Below are 21,109 nucleotides of genomic sequence, written 5' to 3' on the forward strand. Positions count from 1 at the left end.
AACGCGACTTCTAGCGCACGGAGCAAAGATGTAAGAGGACACATCTGTCAGATTATTAGATATTCAAAACAAACATTATTAAGTTAAAGATCATCTAAAACAGTGTATTTACCTCGGGATATACATAAAAGTGCTCTCTGGATAAAGTTACATTTAAAGCACAAAGCAAAACAAAGCTGTGTTATATTAATAAACATGGAAAGGCATGAATCAAAGCCACACAAAACAGCTATGGATGATGAAAAAAAAAAAGAAACGTATACAGTTAGCCTGAATGCATATTATATATATATATATATATATATATATATATATATATATATATATATATATATATATATATATATATACATACATACACACACATACACACACATACACACACACACATATACACACACACTTATACATAAATTTAATAAAAGGGATCTACAAACTGGACATAACACTTGTTATGATCTTACCTTCATATGTCTTCGGAGGCAATAGGGCCAGTATATCATATAGTCTGAGACGGACCATAGCGGCACTCGCTTTTAGGTGTGCTCCATGAGCTTTAATCACAGAAATTATACTGCAAACGAAGAGGGGAGAACAAATCTGTCATAGACACCAACACAGAGATCATTTCACAGATTACCAATGTGGTCCAAGATTTTCCATGAATAGGGTGGCATTTCTGGTAAATGTATGCGTTCACAGGTCAAACACTACTACAAAAATGCCAGAAAACACTGCACAAAGAATGTCAGACAACTGGGTTGGGGAGACAACTATTTTGGAAGCCATAACTGACGAGAGATGTCAATTAGGCCTAGATCTTTAATTACAGGAAAAAAGTAAGCATAAAATATGCCCACTCCACGAGCATTTCAGAAGATCATAATTTTTCTTTATAAAATTAGAATTTACCATGAACTTTCAACTTAAGTAGAAAAATTATACATTGTAAATGAGATTGCAGTAAATACGATTTTACCACAATTTTTTTTCCAGGTAATTAAATTACCCCATTTTTCTTTGTGGCTGTTTAGTGCGTGAAAACACAGGGATCCAAGACCAATGTGTTTATCGCGATAGCAGGCGCAAAAAAAATAGGATTTTAATTACCTACCGGTAAATCCTTTTTTTCGTAGTCCGTAGACGATGCTGGGGTCCACATTAGTACCATGGGGTATAGACGGGTCCCTTGGAGCCATGGGCACTTTAAGAGTTTAATAGTGTTGGCTGGATCCTCCCTCTATGCTCCTCCTACCAGACTTAGTCTACAAACTGTGCCCGAGGAGACGGACATACTTCAAGAGAAGGAAATACACAGATAGTGGTGAGATTCACACCAGCTCACACATAACCAGCTTGAAACAAGTCAGCAACGGCTGAACAAAAGTACTTAACCAAGTAACAATGCAGTACAGGTTGAGTATCCCATATCCAAATATTCCGAAATACGGAATATTCCAAAATATGGACTTTTTTGAGTGAGATAGTGAAATCTTTGTTTTCTGTGGCTCAATGTACACAAACTTTATTAATGCACAAAGTTATTAAAAATATTGTATTAAATGACCTTCAGGCTGTGTGTATAAGGTGTATATGAAACATAAATGAATTGTGTGAATGTATACACACTTTGTTTAATGCACAAAGTTATTAAAAATATTGGCTATAATGACCTTCAGGCTGTGTGTTTAAGGTGTATATGAAACATAAATGCATTCTGTGCTTAGACTTGGGTCCCATCGCCATGATATCTCATTATGGTATGCAATTATTCCAAAATACGGAAAAATCCGATATCCAAAATACCTCTGGTCCCAAGCGTTTTGGATAAGGGATACTCAACCTGTACTTAACCAAGTAACAATGCAGTACTTAACCAAGTAACAATGCAGTACTCAACGAAGTAACAAATGCAGGAAAACGAAGCGCTGGGCGGGCGCCCAGAATCCTCTACGGACTACGAGAAAAGGATTTACCGGTAGGTAATAAAAATTCTATTTTCTCTTACGTTCTAGAGGATGCTGGGGTCCACATTAGTACCATGGGGATGTACCAAAGCTCCCAGTACGGGAGGGAGTACGGAAGCTCCTGCAGAACTGATTGACCAAACTTTAGGTCCTCAGAGGCCAAAGTATCAAACTTGTAGAATTTAGCAAACGTGTTCGACCCTGACCAAGTAGCTGCTCAGCAAAGCTGTAAAGCCGAGACACCCCGGGCAGCCGCCCAGGAAGAACACACTTTACGAGTAGAGTGGGCCTTAACAGATTTTGGACACTGCAAGCCTGCCGTAGAATAAGCATGCTGGATAGTAAACCTGATCCAGCGAGAAATAGTCTGCTTAGAAGCAGGACACCCAACCTTGTTGGGATCATAAAAGGACAAACAGAGCGTCCGATTTTCTGTGACGAGAAGTTTTCTTCACATAAATCTAAGACCTTACAACATCCAAGGATTTTGAAGAAATTGAGGAGTCAGTAGCCACTGGAACCACAATAGGTTGGTCGATACGAAAAGCCAACACCACCTTCGGAAGAAATTGCTGACGCGTCATGAGCTCAGCTCTATCTTCACGGAAAATCAAGTAGGGGCTTTTGTAGGACAATGCCCCCAATTCCTACACACGTCTAGCAGATGCCAATGCCAATAGTGTGACAGCCTTCCAAGTAATAAATTTGACATCAACCTCCTGTAAAGGTTCGAACCAATCCGACTTCAGGAACTGCAGCACCACATTAAGATCCCAAGGTGCCGTAGGAGGCAGAAAGGGAGGCTGGATGTGCAGAACACCTTTCAAGAAAGTCTGAACCTCAGGGAGGACAGCCAATTGTTTCTGGAAGAAAATGGACAAGGCCGAAATCTGGACTTTTATGGAGCTCAGACGCAGGCCCACAGCCACACCTGCTTGCAGAAAGAGGAGAAACCGCCCTAGTTGAAACTACACCGTAGGAAACTTCTTGGATTCACACCAAGACACGTACATTTTCCAAATTTGATGGTAATATTTAGACATTACTCCTTTCCTAGCCTGTATAAGAGTAGGAATAACCTTGTTTGGAATGCCCTTCCGAGCCAAGATCTGGTGTTCAACCTCCATGCTGTCAAACGTATCCGCGGTAAGTCTTGATAAGCGAACGGCCCCTGTTGCAGAAGGTCCTCGCGAAGAGGCCTCGGATCTTCCAGCAGTAAGTCCAGAAGATCCGCGTACCAAGCCCTTCTTGGCCAGTCCGGAGCAATGAGGATCGCCTGAACTCTTGTTCCTTTTATAAGTTTGAGAATCCTTGGGATGAGTGGAAGTGGAGGGAACACATACACTGACTGGAACACCCATGGAGTTACCAGGGCGTCCACCGCCACTGCCTGTGGGTCTCTCAACCTAGAACAGTACCTCCGAAGCTTATTGTTGAGGCGGGAGGTCATCATGTCTATTTGAGGTACGCCCCAAAGACCTGCCTCCTCGAACACCTCTGGGTGGAGGCCACACTCTCCTGGATGGAGATAGTGTCTGCTGAGAAAGTGCACTTCCCAGTTGTCCACTCCCGGAATGAAGATTGCTGACAGCACCACCGCGTGCTTTTCCGCCCAGAGAATGATTCTTGTTACCTCTGACATTGCAGCTCCGCTCTTCGTTCCGCCTTGTCGGTTTATGTAGGCCACTGTCGTTACATTGTCCGACTGAACCTGAATGGCCTGATCTTTCAGAAGATGCACTGCCTGTAGAAGACCATTGTACATGGCCCTTAGTTCCAGAATGTTTATTGGAAGGATGGATTCCAGACTTGACCACCTTCCTTGGAAGTTTTCCCCTTCGGTGACTGCACCCCAACCTCTGAGACTTGCATCCGTGGTTAGGAGGATCCAATTCTGAATCCCGACCCTGCAGCCCTCTAGTAGGTGAGAAGTTTGCAGCCACCAGAGTAGCGAGATTCTGGCTTTCGGTGAAAGACGTATCCTCTGGTGAATGTGAAGATGAGATCCCGACCATATGTCCAGGAGCTCCAGTTGGAAAGACAGTGCATGAAATCTTCCGTACTGTAGAGCCTCATAGGAGGCAACCATCTTCCCCAGAAGGCGAATGCGCTTATGAACCGATACCCGGGCTGGCTTCAGGACATCCCGGACCATCTTTTGTATCACCAACGATTTCTCCACCGGCAGAAACACCCTCTGTACTTCCGTGTCGAGGATCATCCCCAGGAAGTACAGTCTCCTTGTCGGCTCCAAATGCAACTTTGGAAAATTCAGGATCCATCCATGAGCCCGGAGTAGTTGAGTTGAGAGAGCAATGCTCTGTAACAGCTTCTCCCTGGAAGACGCTTTTATCAGCAGATCGTCCAGATAAGGAATTATGTTCACACCCTACTTGCAGAGGAGCAGCATCATCTCCGCCATGACCTTGGTAAACACCTTCGGTGCCGTGGAGAGGCCAAATGGCAGTGCCTTGAACTGATAGCGACAGTCCAGCAGCGTAAATCTTAGATAAGCCTGGTGAGGCGGCCAGATCGGAATGTGAAGGTACGCATCCTTGATATCTAGGGATACCAGAAATTCCTCCTCCTCCAGACATGAGATCACTGCTCTCAGAGACGCCATCTTGAATTTGAATTCCCTCAAATAAGGGTTCAATGACTTTAGGTTCAATATTGGCCTGACCGAACCATCCGGTTTCGATACCACAAACAGGTTTGAGTAATAACCTTTCTTTGTTAGGTGAGGTGGAACTGGAACAATGACATTTGACCTTAGCAATTTTTGAATGGCTTCCTGTAGGATACCACGTTCTTGGAACTCCAGTCTGTACCCCTGAGTAACAATATCTTGTACCCAGGGGATTTCCCAGGATTTTTCAAACAATGCGTTTAGTTCCTTAGACGCAGGGAAAGGGAGGGAGGATTTCTTAGTGTCAGTAAAGTAAGCCTCCTCTACTTGCTCAGGTATCTTATCAGTAATGTGTAAAATGTCCCTAATAGCCTCAATCATGAGTTGCACCCCCTTAGTAAGGGATGCATCTCCCCCCTGCATATCCCCATCACCCTCCCCTGTATCAGAGTCGGTATCCATGTCAGCTTGCATTATCTGGGCAAGAGCATGCTTTTCAGGGTATACAATTGGGGTCTTTGATGAGGTAGTGGGAGCTGAATACGACAAAACCTCTACAGACTTTCTCAAAACCTGTGTTTCAGTCTCATTTTGAGCTATCCGAGATGAAATCTAGGATATCATTCCCCTAATAGAATCCAACCATGGGGTTCGGATTCAGAAGGCTGAGACAGTATATTACAGTCCTGAGTACATGGAATAGACTCTTCAGGAGAAGATACACACTCTGCAGAACAAGATACAGAGTTCCTAGACATGTTTATGTGAGCTATACAAACACACACACACACACACACTAAAATGCAGACACAGTTTCCCCCAGAGTACCTTCAGAGAGACACAGAGTATATGGAGCCAGCCACACAGCACCCCAGTAGGCAGTTAATACACTAAACGGCCAGCGCAGACTGAATAACCTTAATAGATTAAACAGTGATTATTACACTCTCCCCCCCTGTCTATAACACCCTGGTACCACAGAGGTATGCTGGAGTTATGTGGAGGGCAGCGCTCTTCAGTGTGATCTGCAGGGAGAAAATGGCGCTGGTGAGTGCTGGATCCGCTCTGAGAAGTCCCGCCCCCTGTAATGGCACGTCTACCCGCTTTCACAGATTATACTGGCCTGAGGTGATTTAGCTGCTAATAGTGGGATTAGCCCCTGTTAGCATATGTGACCAGTGTAGGGTGTTTGCGCTGGCCCAGGGCGCCCCTCACAGTGCCGCACTTCAAGTACCACAGAGCCCTCCAGAGCACAGCCTGTTAGAGCTGCGCTCCCACCCTTTTGCCGCCATTCCCGCCGGCGACCCGCTTACTGGGTCGCCGGCATCATACTCACCACTCTATCTTCTGGCTCTGTCAGGGGGTGGCGGCCGTGCTGCGGGAGTGAGCGTTCACCTCGTGGGCTTGCGATCAGCACCCTCAGGAGCTCAGTGTCCTGTCAGCAGAGTTAAGAGAACCATTAACTTCTAGAGTTGGTCCCTACTCCCCCGCCCTAAGTCCCACGAAGCAGGGAGTCTGTTGCCAGCAGCCTTCCTGTACCTAACACTCTTAGAAAAACAATAAAACTAAAATAACTCTTAGGAGCTCCCCTAGCTGTGACCGGCTCCACCGGGCACATTTTCTAACCTGAGTCTGGTAGGAGGGGCATAGAGGGAGGAGCCAGACCACACTATTAAACTCTTAAAGTGCCCATGGCTCCCAAGGGACCCGTTTATACCCCATGGTACTAATGTGGACCCCAGCATCCTCTAGGACGTAAGAGAAACAGTAGTTAACTGGGATTTTGTTTCTCCTGCCTCCGGTAGATTAAACAATGTCCTCAATATTGGAGGTTATTGGGGGTAACTGAATTAACTACCAGGGATCAATTAGCCGTGGTAGTTGATTGAATTCCCCCATAAAAAAAACCCTTCATGTTATGGTTTAATATTCACTTTACAGTGAAATACTTTTAAATCTAGATTTTCTTACGTTTCTTATACTTGTGAAGGCCCTCTTTAGAAATAAGACTTTAGAAATAAGTGTACACACGGTGAGATCCCTGCTATGTTCGATTTTGACTATGAGATTTCCCTTGAACACCCCCCAGAGCCCAGATAGCACAGATTGTACAGATTTTGACTATCTGTGCTTGAGATTTTGTCTATGTACGATTTTGACTATGCCAATTTTGACTATACTTTGTACTAGATAGTACACTAGATAGTCAAGATTGACTTGCCTGCACAGTCTATCTAGCCTTACGATACCGACCCCATGGGAGCGCACATCAGGATCGAATCTGTATCTCAAGCTGCCTAACACCTTGAGATATGCACTAACTTTTCATAAGATTTTGACTAAATAGTCAAAATCTTACAGATTTATCTCACCGTGTGTACACACTTTAACAGAGCAACCATTGAGTACTGTAAGTTGAACATGTCTGACCTTCATCATATGCAAATTACTATTTAAAATTGATCTTATTATTTCCTTGTGCTGTGTGTGATACTTACTGTGACATCATGGTCATAGCACATTCAATGGGGGTCATCAACTTCCTGATCACGTCCTCTGTAAGCAGCTCAGGGCAATGAGCAACAAAACTGCGCATAGCTTGAATGTAGATAAAAAATATTTTCACGTTAAATCAGGATAACACTACGAATAAAAAACACCTACACAAACTAATGAATATTACATCAGTATAACAGCTGCTGGAGAACATTTACTAAGTGGCACAAGTAGGTTTCTATGAAACTCAGGTCCATTACAATATCATAGAACCTCAATTTCAATACACATGGCACAGGGGTCAGCATTACAATTGGAACATGATTTAATTCCAACTAGTGTGTGAAGTTTGTATTGTTTAAATTGCACCTGGGCATGAATGGATAGTGATAATGATTAAACAGTTTCTAAAAGCGTAATACAGTATTTTGGTGCTCTTTAATAAAATCTAATTACATAGTTCCAACAATGACCTGCTCAGAAGTTCTCATATTTATGAGAACATGTAGTTTAAGGACTCTAGAAATACAGGGTTTAAGGCTTATTTTACCTTAATGTACACCAGTGGTTCCCAAAGTTTTTCTGAGTCACCGCTCCCTAAAGCATCAGAATAAATTTTCACAAATGCCAAAAGTTTTTTATTGAGAAATTCAGAAAAAAAGTATCAAATTAAGTAAATTGTGTTTATAGGTCATCCTTCTGATCAGTTATGTGGTGAGGGACAGGTTCCACTTCTGTAAGTCCACATATTTTAAGAAGGGAAGCCACAAGCACTGGTTTTGTCTACTACATTGACCGTTAATAACTTGCATTGGTTTGGTCCTGGAAAACCAACCCAGGGTACCCCTGCAAGTGCCCCAAGGCACCACAATGTGCTACAGCACCCAGATTGAGAACCACTGATGTACACATTTCCATTCTGTGAATGCACACGAAAAAAGGTCTAAGCATATAAACGTATCAATTGTTTGTTAGTCTTTTTTCTTCTTTTTTTTTTTAACATATCTTCAATACACGGTTCTTTATATCTAGCAGTACTCCATATTGGGAAACAGTGAGCACCCAAGGTGTGGACACAGAACAAGATCGATAATTGCTAAAAAGAGGAGAAAGCAAGCAAAATGCGGTAAACGGGAGACAACTGGAAAACGTCAGAGGATTTATTTTTTTTTTGCCTGTTTGGAAGCACAAAATGGCTCCTTCTCTAAATGTTTTCATCAAGGAGCTTGGGACATTGAGACATCAAGTGCTGATCCAGTGACGGATGATTACTACCAGTGTGATGAAAGGAACTTTTGCATAGAAAACTAATGATCTTAGAATTGTTCTGTAGAAGAAAGCAATTATTCTCACTGGCCCCATCAAGTATAGAAAGGTTGCTAGTGGAACAGGCTACTGCTGCAAAATGGGAATGACTGAATTGAGCTCAGTTTCCTCGGCTGTCTCTTGTGTAGATAATATCAAACAGACTTTGTGAACTACTGCAGGACTCACCAGGGAACACCCCCACAATATCTAGAACCATCAGTTACATTTGTAGCACTGTGCAAATATGTTACGCCTTAATTGCACTTCTGTTGTAATGAAAGGTACTGAGGTGTATCTTTTCAGCTACAGCAAACTAGGGTATCTTAAAAGTGTTTCAGATTACCAGCTGCCTGGCAGGAAATGTAGCTGCTGACCAGTCATTTCTACCCATGATTCTACAGTGACCAGGACAGAAGCAACAGATGTTGCAGCCACAGATGGGGCTGATAAATCATGTATTAGCAGCAGGAAGATTCAGTGAGTGCAAAGTAGCCCTCTTTCTAGATGCATACAAAAGGCAGAACACTGGCGAGTCCGGCTTCTTAGAAACGTTTAACTTTTTCTGAATCACTGCATTTGCTGAATTACATTTCAGTGTCAAATTCCCTTTATCAGGTCTACATGATACAGGATGGCTGATAGGTCTCCGATATGTACAGTGGGAACTGGGCTGCCTCCCTCCGATGGCACCCACTGCAGCGATGGAGACATGACAGCTGAGATGGGAACCCGTCACAACAATAGTGGCACAGCAACGGGGGACAGAGTGTGAGTAGACCTGGACTGGTCAGAAGATGAAAACCACTAGTATTATAGAGCTCAATCGCTCTTATTTATGCAAAGCTTACACCAATCTTAATTTCTCAAGTGCATCATGTGTCCACTATATCGTAAATTACCTCTCGTTTCGCCACAAATATACTCATTCGCTATTTTAGCTGGTGGGAAAAAATATGAACTCTACTCTTGCCAGCCAGTCAAATATTTATATTACACAAGTACTGCAAAAAGGTTATACTGGCGTGGTTTTGGTGGCTAGTTGTTTTCGTGCTATTACCCAATATGCAGAAATTTTTTATTAAATACAATAAAATTATCAAAAAGGTACACAACTTGTTTTTGCAAAGAGCAGGATAAGTGGAAACATCAGGAGCAGGATCACTGCCGTACTGGATTATTTTCAAACTAGTTACCAGACATTGCTCCAGATCTGCACAGACTTGTCTTTGGAATATTTCTCCCTCCACCCAACATGATGTAATATATATAAAATAGGGAAGGTATTGGAAGTGCATACAGATTGTGGAGTTAAAGACAATGTCAGTCTGGTGTTGTGCTTACCCCAGCCTTTGCTGAAATGCAATTGATCGGTAATTCCTTGCAAATGGTGGGCGCCGGCTGCCCACACCACTAAGCTGCGGCACCGAGGAAGTTGAAAGGAGCAGAGTGTGATAGTGGACTGAACACTCGAGATGGTAATCAGAGACGTATGGATCCAAACCATATACCGCTCACTTGCAGTGATGTAGCGGGAGCCGCCAAAGTCGTGCCTGTAGAGGGAGCCGTTAAGGACGTGCTTGTAGATATGGTCAGTCTCTGGTGGTGGCAAGAAGCAGGATACCGAGCGGGATACTGAGAGGAATGCTTGACGCGTTTTTCAGCCTCAATCCTGGGGCTGTTTCATCAGAAGTACCGCCTCCAGATCCTTGGTCATTTTTATACTCCTAACCTCACTGATTGTTAATACAGCTGTCTAGAAACAATTAAGCACTGGTATAATGAAAGCTCACAGGCTCCTATTCACATAGCAAGACAATATAAACGAATAACAAAACATAAATGATAAAAAGTTTTATACCCCGTCATGAAAATCATTAATCAATATTTATATAAATGAAAACTAGACAATAAAGAGGCAAAAGAAAATACATTAACTCAATAAAAAATTCTTATATTTTAAGTAAAACATATATATATACAAACATATACTTATAGATGTCTCATAGCCAAGTAATTACCATATGTTAACTTTATTAAAATGATAGTGTCGTATGATCATTATATTAAAAATATTCCTAGTAATATCGAATTCTGAAACTCAACGAGATCTCAAAAGTCAATATGACTACTCTAATAAATAATCTTTAAATAAAACAGCTGAGTGGAAGAACATTTTATTACGTTAATCTTTCAAAAAACCCTTAAATATAGATATCTATTTAGATATAGAAATTACATCACATTTACATGTAAACATAAATGTACAGATATCATAAGTATGAAAATCCGTATCTATTTCAGGCTATTAATTACATTACTGCGGATCTATCTAACCCAATGTGATGAATTTTCAGGGGTCTAAGTAGTGACTGGGACTACACCAACACTAGTCAGAACCTCCTTAATCCTCTATACCATAGGTTCTCAAACTCGGTCCTCAGGACCCCACACAGTGCATGTTTTGCAGGTAACCCAGCAGGTGCACAGGTGTATTAATTACTCACTGACACTTTTTAAAAGGTCCACAGGTGGAGCTAATTATTTCACTTGTGATTCTGTGAGGAGACCTGCAAAACATGCACTGTGCGGGGTCCTGAGGACCGAGTTTGAGAACCTGTGCTCTATACTGAATTAATAAATAAATAGAAGGGGCAATAGTGCCTGTAGATGATGAGTGAAATGGAACTATGACTATATTGAGATGCATACCCTGGGGGAAGCCCTTCTCTATTCATTAAACTGACTTCTGTAAATGTTCTTTCTAACAGTTCTTTTGGGTACCCTTGTTTCAAGGGTAACATACCTAAGGGTCAATTTATGCGAGTCCGCAGGAATTGTTCTAATGATGCGGACTATGCTGTCCAAGCAGAGGCCATGTTTACATCCTTTTTGAAACAAGGGTACCCAAAAGAACTGTTAGAAAGAACATTTACAGAAGTCAGTTTAATGAATAGAGAAGGGCTTCTTGTGTCTAAGAAAGATAAGTCCTCCAATTCTACAACACATAGGAAAACCAATGCAAAACATCCCCTGACCTTTGTGACAAAATATAATTCATCAGCTATGGAGATTAAACATATTATTAACAGAAATTATAGTCTATTGAGGCTTGATAAATATTTGAAGAATGATATACAGGAATCTCGGAAAGTTGTTTTTAGGAAAGCAAACAGTCTAAAACATAAATTAGCACCTAGTATGCTTAGATCAGATTCCACCAAAGAGTCGATCACAAGGAATTGGTTGGGGCCAAACCCAAAACCAAAAGGGTTTTTCAGGTGCAGCAAGCCCAGGTGCCACACATGTGATCATGCAGCACATCGATGTAATACCATCACATCATTTAGCAATAATGAATCATATAAGCTAGAATCTTTTCTCAACTGTCAATCTTGTTATGTTATTTATGTCATTACTTGTGGGTGCCGGGTTCAATATGTGGGCCGTACCACAAGAACACTTAATGTTCGGTTTCTAGAACACAGGAGGTTTCTCATTAAAGACAATAGAACACACAGTTTACCTTGCCATTTTGGATTGTGTCCTAAAGGGATTCTCAAGGACATTAAAGTACAAGCTATTGAACAGATCCCCCCATCAGTTAGAGGGGGAGATAGATATAAGAAATTGTGCCGTAAGGAGGCCTTTTGGATCTATAAACTTGGAACTATGGTTCCTGTGGGCCTTAACGACACCATCGAGCTCAATAATATTTAACTGTGTAAACATAGGTTAGGGGTAGACACCCCGGGCCCATCGCTCTTCTCCCTCCCTTCCCACTACCTCCAAAACACCCCCCCCCCCTCCCCCAGGGTATGCTTCTCAATATAGTCATAGTTCCATTTCACTCATCATCTACAGGCACTATTGCCCCTTCTATTTATTTATTTATTCAGTATAGAGGATTAAGGAGGTTCTGACTAGTGTTGGTGTAGTCCCAGTCACTACTTAGACCCCTGAAAATTCATCACATTGGGTTAGGTAGATCCGCAGTAATGTAATTAATAGCCTGATATAGATACGGTTTTTCATACTTATGATATCTGTACATTTATGTTTACATGTAAGTGTGGTGTAATTTCTATATCTAAATAGATATCTATATTTAAGGGTTTTTTGAAAGATTAACGTAATAAAATGTTCTTCCACTCAGCTGTTTTATTTAAAGATTATTTATTAGAGTAGTCATATTGGCTTTTGAGATCTCGTTGAGTTTCAGAATTCGATATTACTAGGAATATTTTTAATATAATGATCATACGACACTATCATTTTAATAAAGTTAACATATGGTAATTACTTGGCTATGAGACATCTATAAGTATATGTTTGTATATATGTGTTTTACTTAAAATATAAGAATTTTTTATTGAGTTAATGTATTTTCTTTTGCCTCTTTATTGTCTAGTTTTCATTTATATAAATATTGATTAATGATTTTCATGACGGGGTATAAAACTTTTTATCATTTATGTTTTGTTATTCGTTTATATTGTCTTGCTATGTGAATAGGAGCCTGTGAGCTTTCATTATACCAGTCCTTAATTGCTTGTTTCTAGACAGCTGTATTAACAATCAGTGAGGTTAGGAGTATAAAAATGACCAAGGATCTGGAGGCGGTACTTCTGATGAAACAGCCCCAGGATTGAGGCTGAGAAACGCGTCAAGCATTCCTCTCAGTATCCCGCTCGGTATCCTGCTTCTTGCCACCACCAGAGACTGACCATATCTACAAGCACGTCCTTAACGGCTCCCGCTACAGGCACGTCTTTGGCGGCTCCCGCTACATCACTGCAAGTGAGCGGTATATGGTTTGGATCCATACATCTCCGATTACCATCTCGAGTGTTCAGTCCACTATCACACTCTGCTCCTTTCAACTTCCTCGGTGCCGCAGCTTAGCGGCGTGGGCAGCCGGCGCCCACCATTTGCAAGGAATTACCGATCAATTGCATTTCAGCAAAGGCTGGGGTAAGCACAACACCAGACTGTCAAAATAGCGGTTTAAGCTTAAATGTCATTGTGCTGTGCATTGAACGGCGCTTATTAAAGCCACCCGTTAAAAGCCTTTCCAACATTGAATAAGTATTGGGAGCAGATATTTATTAAGTGGACAAAACAAATGTGAACTGCTCATTATATTTACATTACGGATGGACTTCCAAACCTTTAAAACATCTAATGAGCTCATACGTCCAATTAGCCCACATGTGGAGCTTTCAGCAAGGAGCTTCTTATAATTACAAGTGCTGTATTATCATCTGAAGCACAGGTGGTTATATTGTTTTAGGGGAGCTTATGAATGTGCCATTTATTTGCTGCTACCGTTAATTTAAGCTATTGATGTTTGGTACATATTATTTGTTGTGTCATCAAGCTACAGGATACCAGGTTTTATTCACTAACTTGTGATTATTATATATATATATATATATATATTTTTTTTTTTTTTTTTTATAAATTGTATAATACTTTCAACAACAGCGCTTCTCTGTATTTTTTACCATTTTTATAAGAGATGTCATTGACATGTGAGATGAACTAGAGAGTACACCGATCTAGCAAGGATTGACTTGCATGCCGACCTGGCGGGGCCGCGCATCGGGATCGAATCGGGATCGCAAGGTGACTTTCACCTTGCGATCTGCACTAACTTTTCTTGCGATTTTGACTATATAGTCAAAATCGAAAGAAAATATCTCACCGTGTGTACACACCCTTACTAAGGTGTGGTGTTGTCCATTTACCACTAGAAAATCTTCCTTCCATATAGGTTATTTCAGACATATTGTAATTCATAGAGGAATACTGCACAAACCACACTCATATTATATAATCAAGATCCGCATTTCCCTTTAATACATGCCCCCATTCCAGCATGGCAAGTGCCGTATATTCAAACTCTGGCTCCTAAACTTTACAGCTTACGCTATGGCCAAATTTGTTGAGAACTATTAACAGCAAAGTAGAAAAAGGCAGGAACAACCAGTGGAGCCAGTTACAGAAAAACAAGAGAATAAAGATGACGCTAACACTGATAGACCGTAAGGAACACAGTACATAAATTATTCTCTAATTCTAAAAAGTATACATTAGAAACCCCTTACTCTAATAACAGGGAAATGTTCTTTCGGTGGAAAGCTTCTTACCACAAAGTGCTCCAGCGCGGCCCTCCAGAGTCACCTGCCAGGTAAAAGAGTCTCCCCTAGCTTTCTCAGCCTCCAGCTCCTTCAAGGAACGAGGAAACACATTTCTCCACAACAGAAGCATTTTTGGAAGATGGTAGCGTACAACTGAGGGGCCTGTGAATAAACATTGCATAGATGAGATAGGACACAAGTAACTGCAAGGAACCAAGCAAGTATTTTTCATGGGACATGTAAGTATAGGTATAATATTGTGATGTTAACATACGTTAAAAAAAAAAAAATCTATGATGTCACTGCAGTAAAGTAAGTAAGTTCTAAAGGTTATCATAACCGTGTTAATTAGGAAACAATTAGGAAGGAAATAACGCACCCTTAGCCTAGTACCAATTATTGCGCAAATCAGAAGCTACCTTGGATTTCTAGGACCTCTAAAAAAAAAGACTTGGCCTACAGCATGAGATAGGATTTTAAATTCCTATCGGTAAATCCTTTTCCCGTAGTCCATAAGGGATATTGGGGACAGATTTAGTACGATGGGTATAGACGGGCCCAAAGGAGCCAGTGCACTTTAAATTTCTTCAATTGGGTATGCTGGCTCCTCCCCTCTATGCCCCCTCCCACAGGTAGTTATAGGTAAAACAGTGCCCAAAGGAGAAAAGACATACTTGAGAGAGGGAACATGACAACAATAAGTGTGGTGAGATTTACACACCAGCACACCATAACATAACCTGGCCAGCAACGGCTGGCAACAGAAAACAGCAACAGCTGAACTGTAACACAACAGATAATCTGCAGAGAGTCACCGCACAGAGGCTGGCGCCCAATATCCCTTACGGACTACGAGAAAAGGATTTACTGGTAGGTATTTAAAATCCTATTTTCTCTAGCATCCATAAGGGATATTGTGGACAGATTTAGTACGATGGGGATGTCCCAAAGCTTCCAGAATGTGCGGGAACGTGCGGAGACTGCTGTAGCACCGCCAGCCCAAACTGGGTATCCTGTTTGGCCAGGGTAACAAATTTGTAGGATTCGACAAAAAAAAGTGTTCTTCCCCGACCAGGTAGCCGCTTGGAATAGTTGCAAGGCCGAGACTCCACGGGCAGCTGCCAAGGAAGAGCCCACTGACCTTGTAGAGTGGGCCTTCAGAGACTGCGGAACAGGTAAGGCTGCCGACACATAGGCCTGTTGGATAGTAAACCTAATCCAATGAGAAATGGTCTGCTTTGAAGCAGGACAACCCTTTTTCTGTGCATCATAAAGCACGAATAAAGAATCAGTCTTTCTGACCCAAGCTGTGCGCCTGACATAGATCTTCAAAGCTCGCACAACATCTAAAGACTCCGGAGGAGCCAAAGCGTCAGAACAGGATGAAACCACAATAGGTTGATTCAGGTGGAATGCGGAGACAACCTTTGGCAGGAACTGCTGTCTAGTCTGGAGCTCCGCTCTGTCCTCGTAAAAGACCAAGTAGGGACTTTTACATGATAAGGCCCCCAATTCTGAGAAGCATCTAGCAGAAGCCAGGGCCAATAACATCACTGTCTTCCATGTGAGGTACTTGTCTTTTACCGTCATCAGATGCTCAAACCGGGAGGACTGTAGAAATTTCAACACTACATCCAAAGCCAAGGGAGCCGTGGGCGGCACAAAGTGAGGCTGTATGTGGAGTACCCCTTGTAAGAAGGTCTGAACTTCTGGCAACATAGTCAATTTCTTCTGAAAGAAAATTGAGAGAGCGCTGAAATCTGGACCTTAACGAAGCCCAGACGTAAGCCCTTGTCCACACCAGCCTGTAGGAAACGTCCCAAGTGAAACTCTGCAGGTGGATACGTGCGTTCCTCGCACCAAGAGACATATCTACTCCAGATATGATAGTGTTTTGACGTCACAGGTTTTCTGGCTTGCACCATAGTGGCAATGACTTTTTTGGAAAGCTCATTGTGAGCTAGGATGTTCCACTGAACTTCCATGCCGTCAATCGAAGCCGCCGTAAGTCCTGGTAGACGAACGGTCCTTGCTGAAGAAGATTCTTTCTTAACGGCAGAGGCCAAGGGTCTTCAATGGACATGTCCAGAAGAGCTGCATACAACGCCCTTCGGGGCCAATCCGGCGCAATCAGGATTGCTTGTACTCGGTGATACCTGATCCGCTGGAGCACCCTTGAGATCTGAATTAGAGGAAATAGGTAAACTATCCGGTAAGGCCAAGGCGGCGTCAGCACATCACTTCACTCGCCTGAGGGTTTCTGGTTCACGAGCAGTAGCAGCGAAGCTTCTTGTTGAGGCGAGACACCATCATGTCGATCTATGGGTATCCCCACCGGTCGACAATCTACCCCGGAGGGAGTCAGCTTCCCAGTTATCCACTCCTGGAATGAAAATTGCGGACCCGCTCTTGCATTTTTTTTACGCCCAGAGAAGTATCTCGCATGCAGGCCGTGATTTTTGTCCCTCCCGGTCGATTGATGTATGCCACTGCCGTGGCGTTGTCCGACTGAACCTGGATCGCCTGATCCCTGAGTAGAGGGGAGGCCTGAATCATAGCATTGTAGATAGACCGAAGTTCCAGAATGTTGATCGGAAGTAGGGCCTCTTGGGCAGACCACCTGCCCTGTAACTGCGCCCCCTGGGTGGCAGCTCCCCATCCTCTCAGGCTCGCATCAGTCGTGAGGAGGATCCAATCCTGAATCCCGAAACATCGACCTTCCAAGTAGGTTGGAAGACTAACCACCAGAAGAGTGAAATCCTGGCCTGGGGTGACAGCTGAATCATCCAGTGCATCTGAAGATGTGAACTGGACCACTTGTTCAGGATGTCCAATTGGAAGGGTCTGGCATGGAACCTTCTGAACTGTATCGCCTCATACGAGGCCACCATTTTTCCCAACAATTTTATGCAAAGATGGATGGAAACTCGAGCAGGTTGGAGAACCATGCGAACCATCTCTTTAAGTGTTCTCAACTTGTCCACTGGGAGGATCACTCTCTGAGCTACCGTATCCAGTATCATACCCAGAAACAGAAGCCTTTGAGACGGTTCCAGTTGAGTCTTCTGTAGATTGAGGATCCACCTGTGGTGAGTCAGAAGTTAGATAGTGCAATCTATATGGAGCAGTGGAAGCTCCCTGGAACTCTGTTTTATCAGGTGATCGTCCAGGTAAGGGACAATGTTGACCCCTTGGACTCTGAGCTGGAACATCATTTCCGCCATCACCTTCATGAACACCCTCGGAGCTGTAGACAGGCCGAAGGGCAACGCCTGAAACTGGTAGTGATCGTTCAGTAGGGCGAACCGCAGATAACCCTGATGAGGAGGCCAAACTGGGATATGTAGGTAGGCGTCCTTAATATCCAGGGACACGAGGAATTCCTGTTGTTCCAGGCCCGCGATCCCCGCTCTCAAAGATTCCATTTTGAATTTGAAAACCTTCAGGTAAGGATTCAAGGACTTCAGACTCAAAATGGGTCTCACAGACCCATCTGGTTTTTGCACTACAAACAAACTGGAGTAGTAACCTTGTCCTTGCTGTAAGCAGGGGTACTGGAACAATGACCCTGGACTGGACCAACTTGTCAATGGCCAGTAGTAGCGTTAACACGCATATTTTCCAAAACTGGCAAGCCTGATTTGAAAAATAGTTGGGGAGGAGCACCATCGAACTCCAGCTTGTAACCCTGAGAGATAAGATCCCTTACCCAGGCATCTTGGCAGGAAACGTCCCAGATGTGGCTGTAGTGACGTAACCGAGCTCCCACCACGAGATCCCCTTGGGGTCGGCACCTCATGCCGAAGTCTTTGTGGAAGCTGAACTGGTGCTCTGTTCCTGAGAACCAGCAATGGCTGTTTTCTTAGGCTTACCTCTGGAGCCTCTAGCTGCATTGGAGCCACCCCGGGCCCTAGATTGAAATCTGGGGGACCCGAAAGGACTGAGTAGACTGTCCCGGGTAGGTACGCCGAGCAGGTGGAGCCCCTGAAGGGAGAAACGTGAATTTACCAGCAGTAGCTTTGGAGATCCATGTGTCCAATTCACCTCCGAAGAGCCATTCACCTGTGAAGGGAAGAGATTCCACATTACGTTTGGAGTCAGCGTCTGCAATACACTGACGCAACCATATGGCTCTGCGTGCAGACACAGCCATAGCAGTGGTTCTAGCATTTATATTGCCAATCTCTTTAAGGGAGTCACGGAGGACTCTTGCTGTGTCCTGAATGTGTTTTTAGGAAAGTTACAGTAGTAACAGGTCATATTACCTGAAAGACCCTCTTGAATCTGAGCCCATGTATGAATGGCATGTGTCATCTAGCAACCAGCAATGACCGGTCTTTGAGCTATACCTGTAGCAGTGTAGATAGATTTTAGAGTGGTCTCTATTTTCCTATCCTCCAGGTACTTTACAGTAAAAGAGCCCGGAGCAGGGAGCACCGCCTTTTTAGAAAGGCGAGAGACTGAGACGTCTACTGCTGGAGATTCTTCCAATAATTTCCTGCCTTCAGGGGCAAATGGGACGGTATTGAAAAAAGCTTTTGGACACCTGATATTTTTTATCTGGATTTTTTCAGGCTAATTTAAATAAATCATCCAATACTTTGGAATCAGGAAAGGTGACTGTCAGTTTGTCTTGTGGGAGGAAAAATAACTGTTGATTAGTGGCCTATGTAGCCTCACATAAATGCTTGGTACAACACCCCTCCAGCCAGTCTCTTGCAGGGGCACTCGCAGGTCCCCCCCAGGAGGTACCCGTACGCCTCACCCACGCTTCTGCCGCACAATGAACCGGATGGCCCTCCTAGTGGTTTGTACTCACCACGACGATCACCTTCAGGCTCTGTTAGGGGTGTGCGGCAAGCTGCGGCTGCGATAGCTAAGGCGAAGTGCCCCGCTGAACAAACAGCCCATCAGGACGGTGGTCTAGCAGCGGAGAAGCGGCTCTGCACCTCATGAGGCCGGTAACCGTCTCCCCCCTTAACTCACACGGCGCAAGTATGCTGTTGCCCAAACAGCATACCGAAACAAGTAAAAGTTTAAATTAAATTGAAGAAAAACTCTGTAGCTTGCAGAGTGTGCATCCTCTCCTGAGGGCACTTTTTTCTAAACTGCCTGTGGGCGGGGGCATAGAGGGGAGGAGCCAGTACACCCAGTTGAAGAAATTTTAAGTGCACTGGCTCCCTTGGACCCATCTATACCCATTGCACTAAATCTTTCCCCAATATCCCTTATGAATTCTAGAGAAAGATATGTAAATAAGCAAAACCAGTGGGACATAAGTATGGCATATGCTGCATGATAGTACACAATCCTCATATATAAAAGGTTAACGCTGCTCCTCAACTGGGGGAATTCAACTGTTTTGCGCGCTGACGGCCTCTAGATGGCGCAAGTCAACTGTTGCTCCGTTTGTGCGCACACAGCAGCTGCCATCTCTGCTTGCAGCCCCCCGAGATGGTGAGCAGAAATGAGTGAAAAGTGACCTGTTTCAGCGCTCAAGTGGGATTTCTCGTATCGCGCCCATTACTTTGGTTGGGTTTAGCCGCTTTATATGGCTAAACCCGCCCTCTATGGGCATGACAATGTTCCGTCATTTTGACGGGCTAGTAACTAGTAATGTAAATAACAGATATAATGTAGGGAAGCTACTGGAGTTATGGACAAAGCTAGCAGGCATCCATCAACATTTTCCAAATTTGTCTTCAAATTATATAGGGTTAAATCTCAGAAAACACACACCTAACGTCATCAGAGCCCCAAGCAGCAGCCAGCCAGCCTGAGTGCGCTGCAGGGACAGTCTGCTGTTCTGTGATGCTGTGCGTAACAGGTCCTCCGCTATACTCACAACCATCTGGAAGACAGAGCACAAGTAGGCATCATATAACAAGGCTTACAGAAATCATAAGGCTGAACAATAGTTCACAGACATTATATTCTTTAGTAAAGCATAACAAAGTGCAGTTTTCATAATGACATGAAGAGATTTCTATTTGAAGCTGAACATACTCTATTTAATATGGAGACGCTCTGAATAAATACATGACTTTTGTTAATAATCAATGTCAACAGTGAATATGGAGGCAGAAGAACGTTGGTGGCATTATGTTGTAATGCTAGTTAAAGCACTTTAACCGTGTTGGCATTATTACTTTACCTATGATGTTTTACCATGTTTAAAGTTATAATGCAAAATGATTTACCTAGCATTACAACTGTGTTGGCATATTCACTGTCAACATACTGACTGCCCACAAAAGGACTGCATACCCTCAGAAACAATGCAATATAAACCACTGTATCAGCTCAACTAGAATACTGTCTAAATAGAACAGCTGTAATTTCCTAGATTACTTGTCTAAATTAAGATGATAAATCAGAGTATATTAAATACACAAATAAGTAGGATTAGGGAAAATGGGGAGAGACCATCACACCCAACCCGCTGAAGGTCCCTCCGCTAGGATCCCAAACATTTACTAAGTGTAGTTGGATCTCCTATTTCTTAATAGTGGGGACCCGGTAGGCTTCTATAAAGATATATCAGCACTGAAATTGCAATGGTATACATA

General features: G+C 43.1%; 1 protein-coding gene across 2 annotated transcripts in view; it reads right to left on the bottom strand.

Moving 5' to 3' along the window:
• Positions 1–21,109, bottom strand: part of HEATR5B (HEAT repeat containing 5B) — a 199,365-nt gene that overhangs the window by 107,143 nt on the left and 71,113 nt on the right. For both annotated transcript variants that reach the window (XM_063917975.1, XM_063917976.1), the window contains exons 11-14: positions 20,280–20,391; positions 14,550–14,702; positions 7,095–7,194; positions 465–574 (exon numbers count right to left, since the gene is read on the bottom strand). In XM_063917975.1, coding sequence (XP_063774045.1) covers positions 465–574; positions 7,095–7,194; positions 14,550–14,702; positions 20,280–20,391 — 475 coding nt within the window. The remainder of the gene's footprint in view (positions 1–464; positions 575–7,094; positions 7,195–14,549; positions 14,703–20,279; positions 20,392–21,109) is intronic.

Source organism: Pseudophryne corroboree, chromosome 4 (assembly GCF_028390025.1).
Source record: "Pseudophryne corroboree isolate aPseCor3 chromosome 4, aPseCor3.hap2, whole genome shotgun sequence".
NCBI classification, from domain to species: Eukaryota; Metazoa; Chordata; class Amphibia; order Anura; family Myobatrachidae; genus Pseudophryne; species Pseudophryne corroboree.